The 25,025-nt window shown below is 37.7% G+C and overlaps 1 protein-coding gene across 7 annotated transcripts in view; it reads left to right on the top strand.

Moving 5' to 3' along the window:
* Window positions 1–25,025, top strand: part of MCTP1 (multiple C2 and transmembrane domain containing 1) — a 544,348-nt gene that overhangs the window by 353,736 nt on the left and 165,587 nt on the right. For all 7 annotated transcript variants that reach the window (XM_081498745.1, XM_081498744.1, XM_081498743.1 and 4 more), the window contains one exon: window positions 3,924–4,017. In XM_081498745.1, coding sequence (XP_081354871.1) covers window positions 3,924–4,017 — 94 coding nt within the window. The remainder of the gene's footprint in view (window positions 1–3,923; window positions 4,018–25,025) is intronic.

The following is a 25,025-nucleotide window of genomic DNA, read 5'->3' as shown; positions in this document are numbered from 1 at the left end:
GCAGATAACATGAAGTGCTGGGACTAATGCTCTACAATATTCTTCAAACAGATTAGCAGGATGTTCACTTCAGCAAATTTATTCTGGCTATCTCCACTGAATCAGCTGTCTTCTAATGCTTGTACAACTCACCCACCAATGGTGTTATCATAAACAGTTTAATAGAGGTGACTTAGCAAGGCTAAATAGTATATATTTTTAAAACACTTAAGTGCCTAAGGTATTGGATGGGATCTTCGAATATATAATTGCAGTTGTGAAAATTATTTCACAGTTTGGTACCCACCAAGACATATTCTCCTCTTCCCCAAAGTGAGCCTCATGATTTAAAACAATTGTAAAGAAATTAATTCACATGTTAATGTAAAAATGATTCCAGGTATTATAATATTGTATTTGATGGATTAATATTTGATACAGTCCCATATGTTAATGTGATACAATGGGCTTCCTAATTAGAAATGATCCAATTACTATTGATTTTTTTTTTCCTTATTTTGCTACATGAAACTCCTCAAATCAGCCATTTCCACTGAGAATTTGAATATTTGTTTCCACACCTTCTTTCAAATATTAGCTATTATATCAATAAAATGTAGAATATTATGTGGATGTCCCAGCTAATTCTCAAATTATATTATGCTCAATATACTAAAAAGTGAGCCAAGTTTAAATATACTTTTTTTAGCCCTGACTTTCAAGATAAGCCTAAATCTCCCTTTAGAATCGTAGTTGCTAAGAGGCTAGTGTACATAATACAGCACATGTTATTATGATTACTCACAGCAATACAAGGACAAACATCTATATTTTACTGTTTCAGAGTGTTTCCTTTTTATTAGACAGATTATAAAGTGAACGAATACTGTATGATGTCTGAAATATCACTTGTTCTGGAGAAACATATAAAAGAGTTTATTTGGAGAATTATCCATATGTTTTCCAGTGAGAACTTTGCATATTTTTTTTAAGGTTAGGTTAAACCTAAGAATTTGAGTTGGCACTGGTTTGGGGAGGAAAGTAAGTGGATTGCCCCCACTCTTGCATCAAACAGCCCTGAAAAGGCTCTCCCTTGCTGTCATTCGGCGGTTCATTGTGAAGCATTGAAGCCCCACAAATTAAAGACATTACTGTGTGAGCCATCATTTGATCACCACGTTCTGAAAAGATGGCTAATTCCATTTTTATTTTTTTGTCCCCCTCCTTTTTGGAGGGAGGAAAGCAGCGAAGGTCAATAGGGGGCGGATAGTAATGGGTAGTAGACCAAGAGCGATTGTATGACCTTTTCAGAATGGGGATGCTGAACCCTTGCTCCCCCTTGTCACAGTTTAAAAACCAGAGGAGCTAGTTTAGAGAAGAAGTTGTTAGCATTCCATTTTTATTATGACATTTCACAGTCATCTGATTTAATGTCCCTTGACCGGATTGTCCACCGTGAGACGATGGGCTTGAAATGTTATTTAGAGCATTGATAAAAGGTGAGCGGTTCGAAGATGACAGCGAGTCATAAGGCTGGTGGTGTGACATTAATTTTCTCCATAACAGAGATGGAATAAGACGTCACGGTGACAAGCTGTCAATCAGCGCTGGCCCCTCAGAGCATCCCGGTGCCATAGGATGGGGTGTTGCCTCTCCCGTAATAGAGCTGAACTGAGATGCTCTCCTGACAGCTGCTGCAGCCATAGAGAAAATATATTATACAGCCTTTCATTAAAAAAATAAAGAGGACTCCTCTCCAGAGCATTTCAATCTTTTCCCATCTATTGAGGGCTGAAAGGATTCACAGCAAATCATAGATTCCTCTGCTATGGAAATTTCTGGCTTCAGAATCCGTCCCGGTTTAGAGGCCTTCTAAAATAACCGTAAATAACAAGGCCGGAATACCTCTTGATGAAGTATTCCTTAAAGTTATATTTTTTAGCTGATATATTTACGTGTTTTGCTGCTGCTTTCCCCCCACCCCTTGGAATTCTTATTATAATCCATGTGTTGCTGGCCTAAACAGTTGAAATTTGCCATAAATTACTGACTGTCAGCTGACTGGAGAAAATGAAACCTTCAAATAATTACCCCTCTGCATGGAAAACAGAACTTTGGAGCTGAAGTACCAGTAACAGTGTGACTCTGCAGTGAGTTTTCCAGTGTAAAAATGATTCTTAGACTGCAGACACTTGCTTCAGTCACAGTGAAACTTGGTCTAAATTGTTCCTAAAAATTAAAGGACAGAAACCTTTTTGATAAAACTCCTCTCAGTGGTTAGATTAGGAGACTTACCTGGTCTTTAACAGTAAGCTCTGAGATAAGAAGCAGCTTCCCACACCTGATCATTACCACCTTAGGAAGACAACATGTCTACAGATCTCTGAATTATAACACTCCGTCTAACGTTTCCACTTTTAAATCCTCAATTTACAGGAATTTAAATGGAGACAGAAGTGCATTTGTTTTAAACCCTGTCATCTGGGTAGCTTAAACAGAGTTTGGGTGATAAACAGCTGTTTAAAAACAATAAGAGATTAGGAGTTAATCCTTGTGCTAAACACTCTTTTTTTTACAAAGTTAGGCTATGAGATTACACATCTATCTGTGTTTCCTCCTCTCAGCGTACCAAGGTCAGAGCTTCAGTCTAAACAATGACTAGTCATACAGGGCTGATAAAGTTAATATCCTGGTAAGCTGGTGCTTCTCGGTATTCTCACGTTCTCAATGCAAAGATGGGAATGTTCCTTAGTAACGCTTTAATAGATAACTTTATTATGTGAAACTGTTATGCTTTCCAGTTTTAAAGCATATTAAAGATTATGATAAAGCAGTACCTTTGATTTACATGAATAAAAATACTGATTTTGTCATGAGAAAATTGCATTGAAGTGCAAATAAATGTGTGTGTGTCCTATCGTTCAGTCATGTCCAGCTATTCGTGACCCTGTGGGCTGTAGTCCGCCAGGCTTCTCTATACATGGAATTTTCCAGGCAAGAATACTGGAGCAGGTTGCCATTTCCTTCTCCAGAACAAATGTGTATCATGTTCTATTGATTGATTTCATTCTGTTTATGTTCATGAGAGTTCCGAATTATTTTCTTGGTATCCTTTCTTTTAATTCCTTTAGATATTACACTTATTCACACTCTACCATTATTAATTCATGAAATTAAATTGGTTTTAGCGCTTGGGTCTGATTCTTCTATCAAAATTTCTATACTTCTATACCTACTACAATGACAGACAAATTTACAAATTTAAGAAAAAATTATCCATCTCTTTTGAATTGATTTTTAGTAATCACCTTGATTTATTTTAAAAGATTATATGTCTTTTACCAAAAAGATGTGTGGTATTTTCTAATATTTAAATCTTTTGAATTAAATGTTAGAAAATAATCTTTAACCCTCATCTAACACCTACAATTTCCAAAGCTCACAAAGGAGAAAATATAGTAGAAAAATAATTAATTTCATGTTGTCTTTCTTACTTCCAAAGCCTGAAGTGTGTTTGTTACTTAACCAACAATCTAAGATTCTTACCAAGAATCACTAGTCTCCAGATCATCATGCCTGTAGATGAAAGATTTCTTGGAGTGCTTTGGTAAAGGAGATGGATGGAAGAAAGCAGACATGTCATGTTTTATAATTGATTGTTCACTATCTACTGCTAATTACTTATGGAGAAGCAATGTTGTGTTATTTTTTTACTCTTTCAAAAAATCTACTTACATAGCAATAATCATCTACACAAATGTATACGTGTATGCGTACACATTCATGATGGCAGCAAAGGGCATCCTTATTGAAGAAACCCAAACGTCCCTTGGATCATGTCAGCAGCATCCTGAGATCAACCATAGCACTTGGTGTTTTCTCAGCGCACTCCTAGAGATGCGTTAGGACCTTCCTTTTCTAATACTGACTTTGGGGTGTTTCAGAGCCCGTTGCGGATATTTCACAACCTGAAAGACGTGGGCTTCCTCCAGGTGAAAGTGATCCGAGCAGAAGGGTTAATGGCTGCTGACGTCACAGGTAAGAAACGAGGCAGTTTTCCTTTTGCCTGTGTATCAAGCAGCATTGCCAGGTCTGTACGATTTGATGACTGAACTTTTCATTTCACCGGACTGGGTCATCGTAGTAAATAATGTAAAGTGTGTTGATCTTATAAAGATTTGCTATCCACCTGATTTTTATACTGTCTCGGCTGTTTGAAAGAAGGGTAACATAATAAAAAATGAACTGTAAAAAGGAAAACAATTTTTGAATTGTTGCCTTCTCCAAGGTTTAGTCAACATAGTGGTTATATTTCTTTCAGGTTTTGTCATTTTGGCGTCTTTGGGTAGTAATGATGTATCTTCTTCTCTTAAAACAGTATCAATTTCCCTCAGATGATAGTGTAGCATCAACACTGATTATTCAAACATGCATGAAATCTCTTACATAGTTTGCTGGAAATTTTAGATACATAACACTCAATTACTTGGAATGAACTTTTGGTATTTGTATTGCCGATCCAGTTCTTTAGTTGTCCAAATTCCCTAGCTCATCTCAGAGATAATTCTGGATCTAAACTAAACGTCTACATTGTTCTAAACTTTTTTTCAAGAAACAGGCCTGGAAAACCAAGAAACAGGCCTGTAAAAATGCCAAAATCAATATGATGTCTTAAAGCTTCCTGATTTGGATACTGCTGTTTCTATAACATGTTAATTATTTCATCACTTCCCAGAATTATTGTTTTGAATTTACAGCTATGTGAGCATTTACTTACTGTTTAATTTCATAGGATTTGGGAGGTATTTATACGATTCCTTAAATCGTCCATCTTAAGATGGACAATAAATAGGATTGACTTGACCAATTTTTGTGCAAATTTCCCTGTTCCTGAAAGAAAGTATCCACTTATAATTTGTAGAAATACGCTTACCACTGTGAATGGCCAGCAAGTTGACCCTCAAAGGGTAGCTAACTTATTTGAAAAGGAGAAATATACTTTTCCTACCAAATGAGGACTTACAAGCTCATTATATGATCACTGCTGCCCTTAATTAATGGAACAGAATCAGAACCTAATTAAAAGATCACATGCCTTAAAACTAAAATAGCAGATGTCTGTTCCAAAATGACAATATTTTAAATTTTTTGGTATTTGCATAGTATTGATTGACTATTGTATGATAAAGGTAAAAACGCTGGGACTTTACAGTTTCTTTATGGATGATATTATCAACTCATTTTTAACCAAGCAGATAATAACAACTGTCAGATATTATTTCAAAATAGGCATACCTGAAAATTGTGGGAGAAAAGATTGTAATTTTTTGCATCTATACTGACATGGCTTCTTGTACTAACAATTAGTGAACGCCAAGTTTGTTCACATTCTATTTTATTTTGTGTGTGATTGTAATCAAATTAATCTGGACAAAATGATTTTATTTATTATGTGCTTTCATTATTAGAACCAACAGTCAACATGAATGGTTGACTAACTGATCTGTTCTTTTTTGTTCACTTTGAACATGGACTTAAAGACCAAAAGAAGAATTCAGTGCTGCTTTTACACTACAGAGGTTCTGGCCAGCCTTTGATTCCTAGTAGCAAGTAGAGTCAGAAAATCATGGCAGTGACATTCACCATCACAGGAGGCATCTTCACTTTTCTTGAGTATTTTCTGCAGTGGAGGGGAGCACCCAGTGTTGACCTAAAAGCATCTGAAGATAGGGAGAAAAACCTAAAATGAAAAGTATCTCAGAGGGTATCATGTGTGTGTGCGTGCATGCTAAGTCGCTTCAGTCATGTTTGACTCTTTGCGGCCCCATGGACTGGCAGCCCACCAGGCTCCTCTGTCCATGGAATTCTCTAGGTAAGAATACTGACATGGGTTGCCATTTCCTTCTCCAGGGGATCTTCCCGACCCAGGGATCAAACGTCCGTTTATGTCTCCTGCACTGGCAGGCAGGCTCCTACCACTAGCATCGAAGTGTTAAGAACTATCCCTGGATATTTATAGTGGGTACGATAAATTCTTAAACAAAAATTCAAATCCCATTTACTTCAGAAGTTTAGATACCTGCCCATTACACAAGTTAAATGTAATTATCTGTTTGTGTCTCATGGAGAGAGGCTGTCATTGCTTTTGAAACTTCATGAATATGGCAATTACTTTAACCCAGTTGGCCTATATGCCACTATGCAAGTTAAAGTACATGTTCTCTTGAAGCTGGAGAAAATAGGTATATTTCTTTCGTAATGGTTCTATGTAAATTAGTGTGAATAGCAATTGCCTTTTCCCTAGGGATTCAGTGAGACATAATTTTGATCTGATAAAATGGACTTTAATTTGGAGAATACTAAATAACAGATTCTCCATTTTTTCCTTCCAGTTTTAGGGATATAAATCTAATGACTCCTCATTCCACACTGACCTTATAATCTAATGTGCTCTGAATTGAACAAGAGAGATGTTGAACTATTCAGGGGCAAGAGGATAATTCAGTCTTTGACCTCGCTCACTCTTGGGCCTTTTGTGGTCTTTGTGACATTTGTGATGGTGGCCAAAACTGAGGACCATATATTTAAGTCAGATGTCTGAATATTCTGCCAATTTTTTTTAAAAAGTCTTTATTTCTGCAAAGGATAAATGCATACTTACCTATAAACACATACATATAAATATGTACTGATCCTTCCTGGTCTTTGCCATGAAATTTGGAGCACAAATAAGCTCTTTGTTTACTTTATCTCTTGCTTTTTCAAAGTAGAACTTTGAAAATATGTTGTGCATCTCAGCAGATAATCATAGTCAGGCTCTACAAGATACTTAGCAACAGTTTGAGGAGAGGGAAGAGAATCAATGGTGCTGTCTACAAATGCTCAAATTAGCATCCATTTAGGACTGTTGTGGATGGAGAGGGGAGATTTTAAATCACTGATAGCTCTCTGTGTGAAGCAAAAAATATTTTTGAGCTGATATAAACGGGGCTGTTGCCATAAGATACTTGGTTGGTTTCCAAACACTTTTCCAGACAAGTCCAACAACACAAACTTATATTTGACCAACTTCACTCAATTCCTAAAATATTTTTAATGACCAGAATATCAAGTTAAACGTCTGCAGTTTAAGCAAAAAATGTTAAATTACAATATTTCATCATTTAGCCTGAGCACTAGAAAAGAGATTCTGTAATCTTTTAAGTAGCCATCAATCTTACTGCAGTTACAAAGAGTTTTTTCCCTTTCAAAAGTAAAATTTTTCTTTTGTTACAACACATTCATTGAGAAACATTGTGATACTGTATTAACTCTGTGTGAATAAAGAGCAATTGAGACTCTCTTTGAATGAGTGAGTATAAAGCACAAATTACTTTTTAATGAAACTCTCAATTCTTTCCCTTTCCACAAAAAGCCTATAGCCTTGTTCAGCTGAAGGCTACTACAGTAGGTCACTTCAGTTAAGCCCCTAATAAACTGTTGGTAGTTGAGGGTAGTTTTTTCTTCAGTCTCAATGGCCCAGTGTTGGACAGTGCACTTCAAATCATTAAGGTTAATACAGATTTAAAAAAGAGATTAACTCTCTGTGGTTAAGGCCTCCATTTACAACTCCCACACATACACAGGCATTGAGGGAGGCACAAGAGTGGATTGAAATTTCAGTCAAATTGTGGGCGGCCTTTCACAGCCTGAGAAAGTGGCACTCGGGTTTTTAAAGGTGGTCAGCGAAATTCTTCATGAGGGAAAAAGTTCGATTCACTGAAAAATACTGCACGGTACAACTTACTTACCTTTCAAGTAACCAGTGAAAAGGTTAATGTCTCTCTGGACCATCAGAGCAAAATCTTCAGAATGTCTGGCCCTGTGTTCACTGGGGAAGATTCTACCGCTAAATCAAGTATTCCTTGAAACTGGACAGATTGTATGGAGAGAAAGACCAATGAGGGGGGAAGTTGTTTTTTTTTTTTTCTTTTTTGGTGATGGAACAGTTCACTGTATGTTAGAATTTGTCTTTCCTAGCTTCTAATTATTCTTCTTTGGACGGGGCCTAATTTTTGCTTTCAGCTGAACATTTAAAGTCTTCTATATTGAGTGAGGCTTTCTTTGCAGAGTATTTAGACCTGGCCTCTTGGTTCTTTCAAGTTCTTAAAGAAGAAAAAGAAAAGGGTTCTTCTCCTCAGCCCCTCCCCTTCATTTTCCCTTGGGTTGTTTTTCTGAGCTCCTGAGGAAGAGGTCACAGCCTCCCCAGGGATACCAGCCGCTCAGTTTCAGAAACACTGATATGGGAGAACTGTGAAGCCCTTTCAAAAGATGTTCTGCCTTTTCACTGTATTAAAAGGTGCACTCATATAAAACTTCTTCACTCCAGGTGAATTGATCTCTCAAATTAATGCACATCTCTTTCAGGAAACAATAGAGGGAGAACAAGGAAAAAAGGAAGAGAGGGAGAGAATTTTACAATTAACATAGCTGTCATTGAAACAGTCCCACTAAATGAGCATATCTTTTTCCGGAACAAGGCTGCACATCAAGACTTGCAACTCACCAGCCCCCGTAGTCTGGAAACCTACTAGTTATTAAGAGAGATGTTTACTACCCCTTTATTTGCATAGACTTTTCCCATGTTTTTCTTTAGGGAAACTGTCTTCATTGTTGGAAAATATTTAAGTAACAAAACAGCAGAAAAAGACATGCTACAGTTTTTTTATCAGCTTCCGTGAGAGTCTTATTATCTTAAGAAATAACAGTTAGCAGCTCAGATTCATTAGCAGAGCTAAATTTAAGCCCCGTTTGACAGGCTGCCTAGAAAACATTTTGTTTTGCTGTCTGTGGGCTTTAATTAAGATGTGTTCAATTTCAGTCCTCTTAAGTCTAGCCCTACCCACCCCCACCCCCCCCCACCACCCTCAACTTGCTGTGTCACAGATCGGCAATCAGACACTTTTAGATGGTCCGGCCCATGACTTTGACCTTCTGCGCAGTCCGGCGTTCCCTGGGGAACCGTTCAACTCATGAGGTCTGATTTCACACTTCCAGGATGCCTCAGCTCTCTTAACAATGACAGGGAGACAAAGCCCTTTAGAGCAGGCCGCATGGGGACTTGTTTAAATTGGAAACCAGAGAGGAGTCAAGGAACAAGGTTATGGGCTACAGAATAGTGCTTTTAATAAAGAGCTCACAGCTCCAGCTCAGCTCAAAGAAGTCTACCTCTGTACAATTAATTGAGCCATTTATCTGGAGCTTCTTAGGCCTCTACTTTCTCACAGATTGCGTGGTAAATATCAGCTAAGAAGCAAATGAGATATGCATGAAATGAATTTTAACACTTTGATTACTGTGCCTGCAGTCTTCATTAAAAGTAAATTTATTTGTATTTCTGACCTCATTATCAGTAGGCTGCCTGCATTTTTATTGGTTCCTGTGATTTCCAGCTTGAGTGTGTCATGAAGGTATATTTTATACAGAGATTTGGATTTATTATTCTTGGTATTTTCCCTGAACATTATGGGTCTATTCAGAGAAAGAAAATGAAAAGCTAGCTGTACAGAAAAAGGCAAGTCTGGTCTTTGAAAGTTTTATATACTAAATGCCAAGCACATATGCATCCAAGATATTATCCTTTTAAAAAATTAACTTTTGTGGGTTACTCAAGCAAATTGCATAAGATGGAAGCCATTGTTGCTTGAGTGGCCCTCCAAATATGATAGCTCTACTGGAATAGGAGTAGCTATGCTGTTTCTTTTATAGAATTGTAGCAGTTTGAATTTTTAATAGCATAGGCCTTTCATAGACATCATCACATTTAATAACATTGATGATATCTGATAAATGCAGTCTTAGAGTTTATGATCACTATTTAAAACCTATCATAGAAGAAGAGAAAATAGATGTCCTTTAAACTCTACATAGTTCTATTGAAAGTATTACATACAAAATGCAACAGAGTTCCTTTATATTTGTGAATTATCAAGGGTAAAATAATTTACCCATGGAGGTGGGGTGGGAGTTATTTGTGGATATCATTCTTAATTTTTAAACTCTCACTATGTTAAAATCTTAAAATTATATTTCTTGAAACATAAAATCAAAATTTTACACAAAGTGTATTATAAAGTTCCCAAAAATGCTCTATTTCTTTTCTATAACTTAATGTTTCTATTTGCTTTTTAATAATTAAGATTATAGAAGACTTTTAAGCAGATAGTATACATTATGACACCATATTGCACATAGAAATAACAGTGGCTTCCTTTAGTAATTTTGTTTTTAAAAAAGCTAAGTCATATTCTAATTATAGAAATGCAAAAGTGTTCTTCTAAAACCCAACAGTTGATAATATTTGTGAGAAGAGTAATTAAAATGGTAATTTAGCATAAGGGTGAGTGAGACCTGAGTCTGAACTAGTTAGTGTTTTACAGGGAATTACAGAAATCATATGTGATTCACATGCAGGTCACATGGCTAGCTAGAAGATACTGCTCTGGAAGAATAGGTGGGATGACAAAAGAGATTAATAATTGGGTTTGATATGCTCTAGAGGTGAAGGACTATGGGCTGAAAAAGTGGTGGTCCCACTATCAATGGGAAATGAGGGGAAGAGAAATACTATAAAATAATTAATTGAGTTCTGTGGAAGTAAGATTACAAAATGATCCTTTGAGTAAAGAAATAGAGAATTGCTGATTTGACTTGGAGGGCTAGCCCCAGGGTTTTACCCAGTGCTTAAAGAAATGCTTTCGAGGTTAGAATCATTGTTTAAAATTAAACTATTCTATATATTTTGTTGCATTATGATACAGGTGTGTAAATAAGAAATGAATTTTCTAGAACAGTGGATTAGGGAAATACTGCAGAGAGGGTCTGGATTTAACTAGGCTTTTGAAATCAAATCTTACTGCAGGGATATTTGGATGACATGATAGTGTGATTAGACTCATAAATGACAAAGGGTCCACCCCAAAGGGTGATTATATTAAAGGATTGATGGCAATGGGAATGCCACGCAGAGGAATGCAGCTCTCTGTCCCTGGTCTAACCTGGTCAACATATTGACTATTGACTTTGAGGAGGTAATTGACTGCTTCTTTATCCAACTTGCTAGAGGCATAATTAATTCATTATATATCAGACCAATATGTATGCTATTTATATACATATATACTACATACATAATGTACAACTTATACATATATATAATCAACAAACTTAAATAATAGACTCAGTTCTGCAAAATGAACATTAAAAAGTGTAAATCAAAAGGCTTGCCTGTGTAAAAACAGTGATTTCTTGATTTAACAGTAGAAAATAAAGTCTTTGAGTTTGAACCAAGTTTAATCTCCATGAGAGTGAATTATACATACATCAGTTTTGTTGCATTGAATCAGAGGAGAATGTTGAAGTGATACCCCCTTCTGGGCTCATCAGATATCCTGGGGTGGGAGTTCAGTTTTGGAAGCTACTCTTTAAAGAAGGACATTGACAAGCTAACCAGAATACACCCTCGGTTGGTATATCTGGTGTTTTAAAATCAAGGCCACTGAAACTAGCTCAGTGAAAATGATAATGACGGTAATCATAGCAACTAACATTTATTGAGCCCTTATCACGTGTCAGACACTACCCTAAGCCTGATATAAAAGAAAGAAAGTGAAAGTGATGTCACTCAGTCATGTCCAACTGTTTGCGACCCCATGGACTGTAGCCTACCAGGCTTCTCCGTCCATGGGATTTTCCAGGCAAGAATACTGGAGTGGGTTGCCATTTCCTTCCCCAGGGGATCTTCCCAACCCAGAGTTCGAACTCAGGTCTCCTGCATTGCAGGCAGACGCTTTACCCTCTGAGCCACCAGGGAAGCCCACAGTTAATCTCACAACAACCTAATTAGTATTGTTGTTATCTTCACTTTGCAAAATAGAAAACAGAGGTGTGGAAGGTTAAATAACTGGTCCAGATCAACACACACACGCACGCACCCACGCACACACATAAACACACACTCCAGCTTGTAAATGGCAGGGCAAGGATGCCAGTCCAGATCTAGTCACTGAAGCCACTAACTTGTACTAGAGAAAGGAAGATGTTGAATTGATTTTTTGGTCGATTATCCAAAAGTCTGTCATGGGGAGGGTGTTGTTAGAGGTTGGTAAGAATAGTAATGACCAAGGTTCAATCCAGAGGGCAAACTTCCTTCTAGCATGTTTCATCAGAAAGGGATTTATTATAGACTTTTTAGTGGATCACAGAATCTTTGGAGACAGGAAGGGCCTAAGAAAACAGGCTCTAAGCCCAAGTTCCAGGGGTTACTACTAGACCTACATGAAAGCGCCAAATGTTGCAGCTCTTGCCACGTGAGCCTATGGGGAAGGCGCTGTGACGGCAGCTTACGCCACTCCTGCTGGCTTAGTTCACCCTCTCGGAGAACTGAGTTCTAGTGTCAGATCTCAGGCAGATACCTCTGATCGATGCGACCCGAATCACATCTGCAACCCCAGCTTGCAAAGAAGTCAGGAGATGCCACTTCGGCCTCTGTGGCTCCTCTGGTTTCAGGAAGAGACCCACTAGGAACAGAATAGATGCTCAGCAAGCCATCCGCACTATCCAGGGCAAGAAAGCAGGTGACAAACATGAATCACATCACCTCAGTGACAGATGCTATCCCTCTTTTTCACCCCTTATGTCGTTTAAACTTAGACAAAAGCTCCAGAGAGACAAAACACAAAAGAAGCGTTCCCCCTAATTTATAATTGCCAAAAAATGGATCAGAATATTCCTGTGGAAGTGGTGATTCCCCATCCCTGGAGCCATTGATGCCAGGTCCGTATGACCACCTGGTTGCAGAGGGGGCTTCAAGTCCTAGATGAGCCTTTGAACTTGAATGCTAAGGTTTCTCTCCCGGGCCTTCAGCATCTGAGATCCTGCAGTAGGTGCCAAGATGAGGAGCAGACCCCTGAATGAGTAGATATTATGTAGATGAGAAATAAAAAGAACGATACCGTCCTAAGACAAAGTCCTGACAGGTGGCAATTTTCAGTGTTACTGCCTAAAAATATGAAAAGATTTAATCACCTAATGCGATTTTTACTTTTTTAAATTGAAAGAATTTTATTCCATTGCAAAAGACCTCTCCAGCTAGTTAATTCACTTATGTGAATTATTCAGATAATCATCTGAAACCCCATACGTTTCTGTGCAGAATCTAATTGAATATATATTTACTGAAGGCCCTAAAGTGTCTATAAGGACTTGTAAAAACAGAGGAGTTCATGATATATTTTTACATTTATTTTAGGCCACACAACTTTTGTGTTTCTAATCTAATAGCAAGTCAGATATATGCAGTTTCTTGTTAAATGTTAATTGAAAATAAAGTCTTTAAATGTTTTTGCCGTAATTTATTTAAACTCTTAAAGGTTTGGACATAACTTCTCTACTGCCTCTCCTCCTTTTATGAAGTCCATAGTCTCCTTTGTCTTTATTTTCAAGTTTCTTATCTGTCATGTTTCCCATGCTTCTGTCATAAATTTTGGGCTCCCCAGCACTTACCAAGATGGTTCACTTCTAGCACTCAAGAATGCACCTAGTTAGACAGGATGCTATAAATATTCTTTTGCATCTAATTCTAGATCCCCGGGCTTTCTCAGTGGCTCAGCTGTTAAAGAATCCACCTGCAATGTGGGAGACCTGGGTTCCAACCCTGGGTTGGGAAGATCCCCTGTGGAAGGGAACAGCTACCCACTCTGGTATTTTGGCCTGAAGAATTCCATAGACTCTGTAGTCCATGGGGTTGCAAAGAGTTGGACACAACTGAATGACTTTCATTTGAGCTTCCCTGGTGGCTCGGGTAGTAAAGAATCTGCCTGCAATGCAGATACTCGGGTTTGATCCCTGCACTGGGAAGAAACCCTGGAGGAGGAAATGGCAACCCACTCCAGTATTATTGCCTGGAGAATCCCATGGACAGAGGAGCCTGGTGGGCTACAGTCCATGGAGTCAAAAAGAGTCAGACATGACTGAAGTGACTTGGCACAGCACTAGATCCCAAGGGAAATAAATTCATGTATACATTAAACTTTATTTCTGTTGCTCTTAGTCATGGTTCTCAAAGTGTAACTCAGGAACCTCTAGGAATTCCCAAGACCCATTTAGGGATTTGTGAAGTCAAAACTTGTTTATAAATAATACTGAGATGTTATTTGCTTTTTCTCACTGTCATTCTCTCATGAGTGTACAATGGAGTTTTTCAAAGGCTACATAATATTTGATCACTCTAATGTTACCATGTCATGCATTTATTATTGTTATTTCCAAATGAATATCTTTTATTGTTTAATTCAAGTATAGTTGATTTAATATAATATTATATAAGTTACAGGTGTACAATTTCAGTTCAGTTCAGGCACTCAGTTGTGTCCAACTCTTTACGACCTCATGAATTGCAGCACACCAGCCTTCTCTGTCCATCACCAATCCCGAGTTTACTCAAACTTATGTCCATCGGATTGGTGATGCCATCCAACCAGCTCATCCTCTCATCCTCTGTTGTCCCCTTCTCCTCCTACCTTCAATCTTTCCCAGCATCAGGGTCTTTTCCAATGAGTCAGTTCTCATCAGGTAGCCAAAGTATTGGAGTTTCAGCTTCAGCATCAGTCCTTCCAATGAATATTCAGGACTGATTTCCTTTAGGATGGGCTGGTTGGATCTCCTTGTAGTCCAAGGGTGTACAATATAGTGATTCACAATTTTTAAAGGTTATACTCCATTTATAATTATCCTAAAATATTGACTGTATCCCCTGTGTAGCTTATTTTATACATAATAGTTTATACCTCTGTCTCTACATTGCCCCTGCCCCCTTCCCTCTCATTGCTGGTAAATACTAATCTAGTCTCTGTATCTGTGAATCTGTTTCTTTTTTGTTATAGTCACTAACTTGCTGTATTTTTTAGATTTCACATGTGATATCAAAGTATTTGTCTTTCTCTGACTTATTTCACTTAGCATAACACCTTCCAAGTTTATTCATATTGCTGCAAATGGCAAAATTTCCAGCTTTTTTATGGCCAAATAGTGTACCACATTCCATTGTGTACCGCACCTTCTTTATCCATTCATCTGTTGATGGAAACTTAGTTTGCTCCTCTATCTTGGCAGTTTTCAATAATGCTACCATGAACACAGGGATACATGTATCTTTTCAAATTAGTGATTTGATTTTTTTTTCAGATATATTACCTAGAGTGGAATAGCTAGGTCATATGGAAAAGTTATATTTTTAGTTTTTTTGAGAAATCTCCATATCATTTTCCAGAATGGCTATACCAGTTTGTTTGTTTATTTATTTGGCTGCACCAGGTCTGAGTTGTGGCAAGTTGGATCTAGTTCCCTGACTAGGGATTGAACCCAGGTCTCCTGTATTGAGATTTAGAGAGATTTAGCCACTGGGCCACCAGTGGAGTCCTGACTATACCAGTTTAAATTCCAGCCAAAAATAAAAGGGAGTTCGTTTTCCTCTACATCCTGATTACATTTCTCTCCATTTGATTACAGAAATGATGACAAGTGTGAGATGGTGTCTAATTATGGTTTTCACTTGTATTTCCTTGATGATTGGCAGTGTTGGCCATCTTTTCGTGTGCCTATTGGCCATCTGCCTTTCCTCTTTGGAAAAATGTCTATTCGGGTATTCTGCTCATTTTTTAATCAGGTGTTTTTTTTAATATTGAGTTGTATAAGATGATAATATATCTTGGATATTAACTTCTTAACAGTCATATCATTTGCAAATATTTTCTTCCATTCATCAGGTTGACTTTTCATTTTGTCAGTGCTATGCCAAAGAAATGATATTTAACTAGGTCCAATTTGTTTATTTTTGCTTTTACTTCCTGGCTTTAGGAGACAGATCCGAAAACAATATTGCTATGATTGATTCAAAGACTGTTCTGCCTATGTTTTCCTCTAGGAGTTTTCAGTCTTACATTTAGGTCTGTAATCCATTTTGCATTTATTTTTGTATACGGGGTGAGGAAGTGTTCTAATCTCATTGTACGTGTAGCTGTCCAGTTTTCCCAGCACTCTTCAAGACTGTCTTTTCTCCATTGTATATTTTTGCCTCCTTTGTCATAGAGTAAGTGACCATAAGTAACTGAGTTTATTCCTGGTCTCTGTCTTCTGTTCCATTAATCTATGTGTCTGTTTCTGTGCCACTACTATACTATTTTGATTATTGTGGTTTTGTAATATAGTCTGAAGCCAGGGAGCATGATTCCTTCAGACCTGTTCTTCTTTCCCAAGAGTGTTTTGGCTATTCAGGCTCTTTTACCATTCATACTTTAAAATTATTTATTTTAGCTCTGTGAAAAATGTCTTTAATATTTTGGCAGAGATTATATTAAATATGTAGCTTGCCTTGGGTAGTATGCTCATTTTAACAATTTTTTCAGCCTAGGAACACAGTGTATCTTTACATATTCTCAATTTTAGTTTCTAAAATGGTAAATTTTGATAGATGTAACCCACACACAAAAAAAGCTCTTTGAGATTCTCAATAACCTTTAAGAGTTCCTAAAACCAAAGTGTTTAAAAACTGTTGCTGTGGGGAAATGATTCTCAGTTGGGAGATGGCAGTATTGCCCCCTCGGTATTTTAGAAATCTGTAGGGGAATTAAGTTGCCACAATGATTGGGGAGCACTATTTGTATTGGGTGTTGGGGATACTAATTGTCTTTTAAAAAATTAGACAGTAATAAATAGTGACACTATTAGACAACTAGACATAAATAGTGAAAATTGTCCCATGTCCTGCATGACTAAATATAGACACTAATATAGCTTTAAACTCTGTTTCATGATTATCTGACTCTAGATTGCACCCTTAAATACATATTATTTACTCAAGTCTTGTTGATGGCTGCCATATAACACCAAAGACCCTAGAATTACCTCCAAGGTACTTGATGACCTGGTTTCCTGCTACATCTCTGACATATTTATTCTTCCCATTGCTCACTGTGCCCCACTATCAGAGTGGGACACCAGACTTTTTCTGTGGCTCCTCCCACTGCCTGGAGCACTTTTCTCCTGATAGCCGCTTAGCTACTTCTTCACTTCCTTCAGTCCTTTGCATAAGCTTCCCTTATCAATGAGGTCTACTCCAGACACGGTAATTAAATATATAAACTGTGACCTTCCCCCACACTCTTCAAACCCCTTAACTTGCTCCATCTTTTCTGTTTTCTGTTAACACACATCACTCTAACATACAATATAATCTACTTATTAATTATGTTCAGTATTTATCCTCTTCCTCCTCCCTCCCCACTGCAAGCAAGCTCCAGGAGAGCAGAGACTCTTTTTTTGTTGTTCATCTGTCTGTGAGTCGCTCAGCCACGTCCAACTCTTTGCAACCCCATGGACTCTAGCTGCCAGGCTCCTCTGTCCATGTGATTCTCTAGGCAAGAATACTGGAGTGGGTAGCCAGTTCCTTCATGACCTGGCAAAGAGTAGATACTCAATAAATATTTGTTGAATAAATCAACATATGACTTTATACAACTTTCAATTTGTCCTCTGAATAATAGCATTAAAGCATCATATTAAATGTTGAAATCACTTACAGGTTGGTTTTATCATATTTCAGAATAGTGAGAGGAGGGCATTACAAAATCTTCACTATGAGGAAAGACCTAGCGGACCAAGAACCACAAAATTAGAGGGCCTATGTTTTCTGCCACTATGACACCTGCTTCATGATTTAACTAAGAAAAGAGAAGCCCTATCATTATTACTCAGTCCAGAGCCAGACCCAGTGGGAACCTAGTGAAGAGTGTCAGCCAATGTAATTATACCAACCAGATGTTTAAGGTATATTGAGGGCAGTCAATGAAAAAAGCTAATGTCAAAGTCTCACCTCCAGTGATAAGGAGAGGATTGGAAGATGTCTCCAATGTAGGCTGCTCTTTATTTTGGTGGACCCTGTGGGATTCCCTCAACTATAACCTTGTTATATGCCAGGATTTAATTCCAGTTTATAGAAAGATGGCAACCTTGATTATAATTTTTTTTTAAGATTAATTATAACCATTTCGAGTTGTGGCAACTGAGGAAGTTGAACCAAAAAACTTGATTTGTGCCAGGTAGCCCCAAATAAAAGGCCCTCCTTGTGGGTATGAATTGCTTTCAGTGCTACTGAAAGCCTCTGTGTTTTCAGAGACATGCCAAAAAAGAGGTGGTCACAGGGCCTCCACACGCACACATTTTTATAACACATCACACCCAGCAAACGGTGCTCCTTGTCAGCAGCCAAATGACCCTGGACAAAGCCCACCACTGATGGACTGGGATTGACCTTCTATTCTGGGAGCAGGAATATCATTCAGTATCTCTTGAGTGGCCTCAATGCTCAAACCAGTTGTCTGCATGAACTGGAATCATCTGTTTGTCCACAAAACAGGGGTGGTGCTGACTTTCCAAGTTCTTTGTAAAAATGTCAGTGTTTTGACCTCAGAGAGCCAGGGCTAGGAGTGAGAGAGAATCAGCCAGTCAGCGCACCCTGTTTAATCATGACTGCCAGTTTGAAGATTGCCAGAAGAGATGCCCATTGGAAGCTTTTCTGACGTTTATTTTTATGGTTACAGGAATGTCTTTTCACCATAGGAAGAGTGGAAGTAATACAGTAGATGCTTTAAAATCTGTTATTTTTATGAGTCAAGGTGAAATAGTCTCCTCCTAATTTTAATTCTCTTGGGAGATTTTCTTCCCTATAAAAATTCATAAGAAAAAAAAGACAGCCGTTAGTATTAAACCAGATTATGGAGAAATGCATCAGTCCTAACATAATATTTGTAAGTATCTATTTCATGGGCTTCCAGGTGGCCCAGTGGTAAAGAATCCACCTGCCAAGCAGGAGATGCAAGAGATGTGGGTTTGATCCTTGGGTGGGGAAGAACCCCTGGAGTAGGAAATGGCAACCTACTCCCGTATTATAATTGTTATATAATATAGATCTAGGTTTTGTGTTACAGAGGCCCTATTAAAGGGATATACAAATAGATTTAAACTAAATATTCTTTAGCACAAGTTCTTAAAGTCCTTCACTTCTAAAATTGCTGGTGACAGAGAGGTGTAATTACCATAGATCACCAGAGTCATCTCCATCGGGAAAAAGTCTTCATTTTCTTTTTCCCTTCCTGTTCTAGACTTAGAGAATGATGCACTTCCTTTGTACTCTTTACTCACCTTCATTACAGCACTCACAACCCTGCGTTATTATTGTGTATTTATGTGTCTGTTGTGCCTACTGAATTGTGTGTGTATTGAGAGCTGGACCATGTCTTTTTAAAAAAAAAAAATGGGCTAAGGGCTACTTTAACCCATTTGTTTTCTTTTAGATTAATACTCATTTTTTAGAGCTGTCTTAGGTTTTTGGACTATGCCTTAATCATACTTAGAATTCTGGGGAGAGACAAGCAGTCACTTGATAAGTAATGAATAGCTTCAAAATGTATTCCTGCAACTCTCTAGAAATCATTGACATGGAAAATGGCCATGCTCTCTAAGAAGGTGAAGATTCTCTTCTAGCTGTCGTGGTGGGTAACACAGTCAACCCCACGGCCCCATCCTCACCCTGCACTGCTGCAATTTCTGTCTTGCATCCAAACCACAATCTCCAGTTTCCTGCACTGGAAAGGAGAGGGATGGGCACTTTTTAGCTAAAATAGTGCAAGTTAGGGAGAGCCAGTTGGTACCCACAGGTCTGCTTTAGTCTTCTGGCAAGAATGAGTAAGAGCGGAACAAGAAATTATATAATCTTTGTTCCTATACACGCATGCTCTTCAAATAGCCCCAAACAGCTGGACACGAAATACACTACAACTTTGGATGCTGCCTTCCTTGCTCTTCTAGCCTGATGGTATCAAATAAAACAACTAACAGGAGCCAGCTCTGCCTCACTCTCTAGAGCTTTGCAAAGTACAGTGCACTCTAGACATCAACGCCACATCCTGTAGTCAACGCCGCTCCTCCAGTACCCTCAGCAAGCAAAGCAGCGCGTCACAGTGCTAGAATGATAAAAGGATGAAAAGAAGGAATAATTAGGGAGATAATGAATGGTTAGGTCCATCAGTGGTATTTCTGTGATTGTTTTTGTTTGTTTCAGTGGCATCTAATCAAGACGGCAAAATTTAGGAACTGAAAAGCCAGTCATTTAAAGCATCATTTAGCAAACCAGATAAGCACATCAACTATGTGTAGCCACTTCTTTAAAACAAAACTGTCATGCGGGCTTTCTAGTAGTAAGCTCATGGTATTTAATATTGTATGTTTACTCTCATTTTGGTTGCAATTGCTGTTAATTTTTAATTGTCATTGAATCATGCAATGGCAGAAGGATACTTTCTAAATTAGTCAAAAATAGCATAGTGTGTAAAGACCTAATGTTGGCATCCACAGTGATAACTGTAAAAACATAACTTTTTAGAAAGAGAAGATGAATGGAAACTAAAGATAAAATGGCCTTACCTAAATGTTCCTCTTCTGGAGTCTAGAAATAACTAGTCAGAGCACTTTGTTGAATACTTCTTGTCCTTGCAAAAAGAGATTGACTTGGCTAAGCTCAATAGATTGTTTTCCATTTCCAAATAATAATATCAGGCATAAAAGATTGTTCAATATTGATATCTGCAAATTCTGTTGATTCTACCATCAACATATATCCAGAATCTGATCACTTTATATCACCTGGTTTATTGTAATATCCTCCTTACTAATTCTTCTCCCTGTCTCGTTCATTGCCCTCTCTCTACCTTATTTTACAAATGGCAGCCATCAGATCCTGTTGCATCTCAACCCAGATCCCTCCAAAACCTTTCTCTAGCACTTAGAATGAAAGCAAACTCCTCCAGAGACTGGCCACCCTCCCTGTACCTCTCCAACTGTGCCATCTAATACTCCTTCCCACTCCCCATCCATTCCTCCAGTCACACTAGCTTTCTGGAGATTCCTGGAAACACCAGGCACAGTCGTCTCTCTGGCCAAGGGTCACTCTCTTGCTTCTTTCATTTCTTTGCCCGTTTGTTGCTTTCTCACTGAGAAAGCTGTCCTTTTAAAAACTATGTATATATAGCAGCACTCCTTATCTCCTCACTGATCTTCTCAACTTAATTTTTCTCTATAATGCTTAGCCCTTTCTAAAATACTCTAACATGTTCTTATCCATTGTCTTTCTTCTCCAACGCAAACTCTGCAAGTTCAGCAGTTTTAAAAGTTGTTTTATGCATGTCTGTGTCCTCAGCACATAGAAGATGCCTGATATATGGTAAGCAATAAGCATTTGTTGAATAAATGAATCTACAGACAAGACATTACCCAGCTTTTCCATGGGTGTGACTCACTAAATACTGAGATATGGCACAGTTGAGGCTTCCCTGGTGGCTCAGATGGTAAAGAATCTGCCTGTAATTCAAGAGACCTGGATTTGATCCCTGTGTCAGGAAGCTCCCCTGGAGAAGGAAATGGCAACCCACTCCAGTATTCTTGCCTGGAGAATCCCATACAGAGAAGAGCCTGGCAGACTACAGACTATGGGAGTCACAAAGAGTCAGATATGACTGAGCAACTAAGGGGATAGATCAAGGTCTCTAAACGTCAGATAGATCTGAGCTTGAATGATAGTTTTACTACAATCTGTGTGTCCTGGTGAGTTATATAATCGCCCAGCCTCAGTTTCCTCTCTGTAAAACAGAAAGAGTAAAAGCATCTTTCTCATAGAGGAAGCATAAAATTTTTTGAGCAAATGAATGAAAACATTATGTTGGGCTTATGATAACTCAGAAAATGTCTGCAATTATTGCAGTAAGTATTGTAATTGCCCTTTTTGGTATTATTATTGCCCTTATTATTGCTATATTTTATTGAGGCCCTTGCTAGTATACCAGACATTTTGCTACTTATATTCTAGCTATTATCTACAAGGGACCATTACTGTCACTGTTGAAGGGGTGTGGGAACTGGCCCAGAGTCCCAGAGTGAGTATTCAGTCTCAGCTTGCTCTGCCTCCAAAGTTTAGGCCCTTTCTCCCAGACCACTGGCCTTTCACATTGGACTCTAATGCCATGCCCCGAGCTCTGGAAGTACTTAGAATATTTGAGAATGCAAAAGGTGTGATATAGCTCAGGTAAAGAACTTTAAGGACCTTGAGATTGGAGATGAAAAACTATATGGCATACCATATGATGAGCTTCCCAGGTGGCGCAGTGGTAAAGAACCTGCCTGCAATTCAGGTTAGAGGTAAGAGTCACAGGTTTGATCCCTGGGTTAGGAAGATCCCCTGGAGGAGGGCATGGCAACCCACTCCAGTATTCTTGCCTGGAGAATCTCATGGACGGAGGAGCCTGGTGGACTGCCGTCCATCGAGTTGCAAAGAGTCGAACACAACTGAAGCAATTGAGCGCACACACACGTACCACATAATATGGATTTTAACAGATACTGAAAAGGCATCAATAGTGGGTTAAATTTGGGAAGAAGTTTTTGGAAAAATGAAAATAGCCTTTACATGGATTAGTTCCTGTCACTGATCACAGTCTTTAATATGACCATAAGTGTAAGAATAATAGATTTCAGATTGGGGAAAATCAGTATAAATCAAAACAAGTTTGGTCTTTCTTAGGCAAAGGCTTTCTTTTTTAATATAATCACCATTCTATTCTGCATATTGTCTAACATGGTCTCTTAAAAATTACATTGCTTGCCCATTTCAAGTTATGAGATAGGTGCTGATAGGAGAATGTCTTTGCCATTGATGGTATGCCACTGGAAGTTTGAATAGGAAAATGACTGAGAAGTGGCTATAGAAGGCTCTGCACTGTTTTTGGTGTAGAAATGTCTCTAGTTCTTTAACAAATTTATTCTAATAGAAAAGAGTAACTGAGGGGTTAAGTAATGTGGTGATAGATGGCTAATACTGGTTTTCCCTAAAATGGTTTTGAGAAATAATCAACTAAATAGCAAGAAAATATGGATTGCAACTCCCTCATAGACATAGGGCTTGATAAATACATTAGTTTCTTAGCAGAATATGAATAATATTAAACATTAAGCACAGATTTTGTTTCTTTCTAATCCTTTGGCCAACCACTGACCTAAGTCTTCTATGGTCAGCAAATAAGGATATAGTAACGAAGGTGATGATTTGGGAGACTTTCCATGGGGTTGGTTGAAAGTATTATATTCAGTCTTGTTGTTGTTCAGTTGCCCAGTAGAGTCCGACTCTTTGCTTACACAACTGAATATAATTTCCTGTGGGAAAAAAGTCAACATTTTCATCCTCTGTTCGTAGAAGTTTAAAGTAAATTTTTTCAGCATAGATTTCAGTCTCTAGAGTTTTTTCTTGTGTCTTGTTATTGGAGAAGTGGTACAGTTTTGACTGAATCTATCACGCATTGTTGATCATTTGAGGGCAAGTAAAACCAAGTTAATTGAAATAGAATAGTATTAACAGTTGAAGTAAAGCAAGTGAAAATGAGGGAACAAAAATACCAAGAACTGCTATTTTTTTTGTACTTATTTTTACTGGCTAAGATTAATATGAATGTACGTGTGTATAAGAAAAATTACAAGAAAGTCCAAGGAAGTGTGAGAGTTATACTTGTCTTTTAAGTGTTTTTGAAGTTTATCATTTCATCTAAAGTGAAAGTGAAGTAGTTATTGTTTTGTCGTAGATTCTATCATAAATGTGGCTTTAATATTCTCTCTGCTTGTTATATATAGATATATTTTATCTCTCCAAACCTTTTATAAACTAGTTGAGGTTGTAGTTTATGTACTGTGTTCTTTTGTTCTTACGGTAGTACCCAGCACAAAGCTAGGTGGAAAGACAATATTTAATACAAGTCTTAAGAGTAACTAAGGTTTTGAAAACTCATCTACTTTTCATGCTTTTACCTAAATTCTCTGGGACAAAATAAAGTTGATGTGGCAAATAAAACCTACTATAAGGTGAATTAGTGATCAAAAATTTTTTGAATACTATCTTTCATGGCACATATGAGTTACAAATGAGGTTGGTACTGCAGGTAGGGGGAAAGGAGTGAAGAATGTGGGGGGAAAAATACAGATCCTAAATCAGGGGTGAAATTTTCACCAGATCTGAAAGACTTTCAATTCTCTATTCTTTATTGAAAATTAATCTCAAGACCAAAAATTGAAAAGACTACCATAATGTTAAATTATGCAGTTACCCTGGGCTATATGAGGCCACCAAACTAACACACACACATATTAAATCTCTTTTTTAATGTAAAATTAATAAAGAGGTAAATTAAAAGGTAAGTCAAAGTTAAATTAAAGGTAAGTCAAAGTTTGTACAGCTCATTTTAAATATTACAATATGGAAAGTAAATATACTGCTGTGTGGGAATACATAGCTTATCTGTCCTTGCTAGCTAATGAATTCTTTCCTATTAAATTTTAATAGGAAAATCTTCAATGATATTTAAGCTTTCACAGAAGTGTAAACCACTGTGACTACAATTCACAATGCATTTAAAACAATTATTCTTTATCATTAAAGTTAATAATATGCACATTAACCTCTTATGTAGTCTAAATCAATATTGTCGTTTAAAAGATATGACCTCTGGACAGCTTTGTCTAAATATTGATTTCATTGTCATTTGTATAAGGTATCAAACAAATTACATGCTGCACTAATATCATTAATACTGCCCCCACAGAGCCTCTGACTTTACAGGTTCTTATAATATAGGACATGACATTACAAAAATATTGAGGACATCACAAGATATAATTACCGAATGGATGAGGTTTGACTATGGTTGCACAGAGTGGCTGTAAACATGTGATAACTTCCAAATCCTTTACTCTCCGTGGACAGAAAAAATACACATCTCTTTAGCATGCAGATTGGTTTGTTGAGGTTAAGTTTCAAATGGCAGAATTTTTTCTGCCTCAGAGGGTCTAATTTAACTTTTTGTGATGCCGTAGATATTTCATAAGAGAATCTAAAGTCAGATTGAAATATTGTAGTT

This window comes from Giraffa tippelskirchi, chromosome 6 (assembly GCF_054371585.1).
Source record: "Giraffa tippelskirchi isolate mGirTip1 chromosome 6, T2T-mGirTip1v1.2.pri, whole genome shotgun sequence".
Classification (NCBI taxonomy): domain Eukaryota; kingdom Metazoa; phylum Chordata; class Mammalia; order Artiodactyla; family Giraffidae; genus Giraffa; species Giraffa tippelskirchi.
This window is presented reverse-complemented; position numbering and strand designations above follow the sequence as displayed.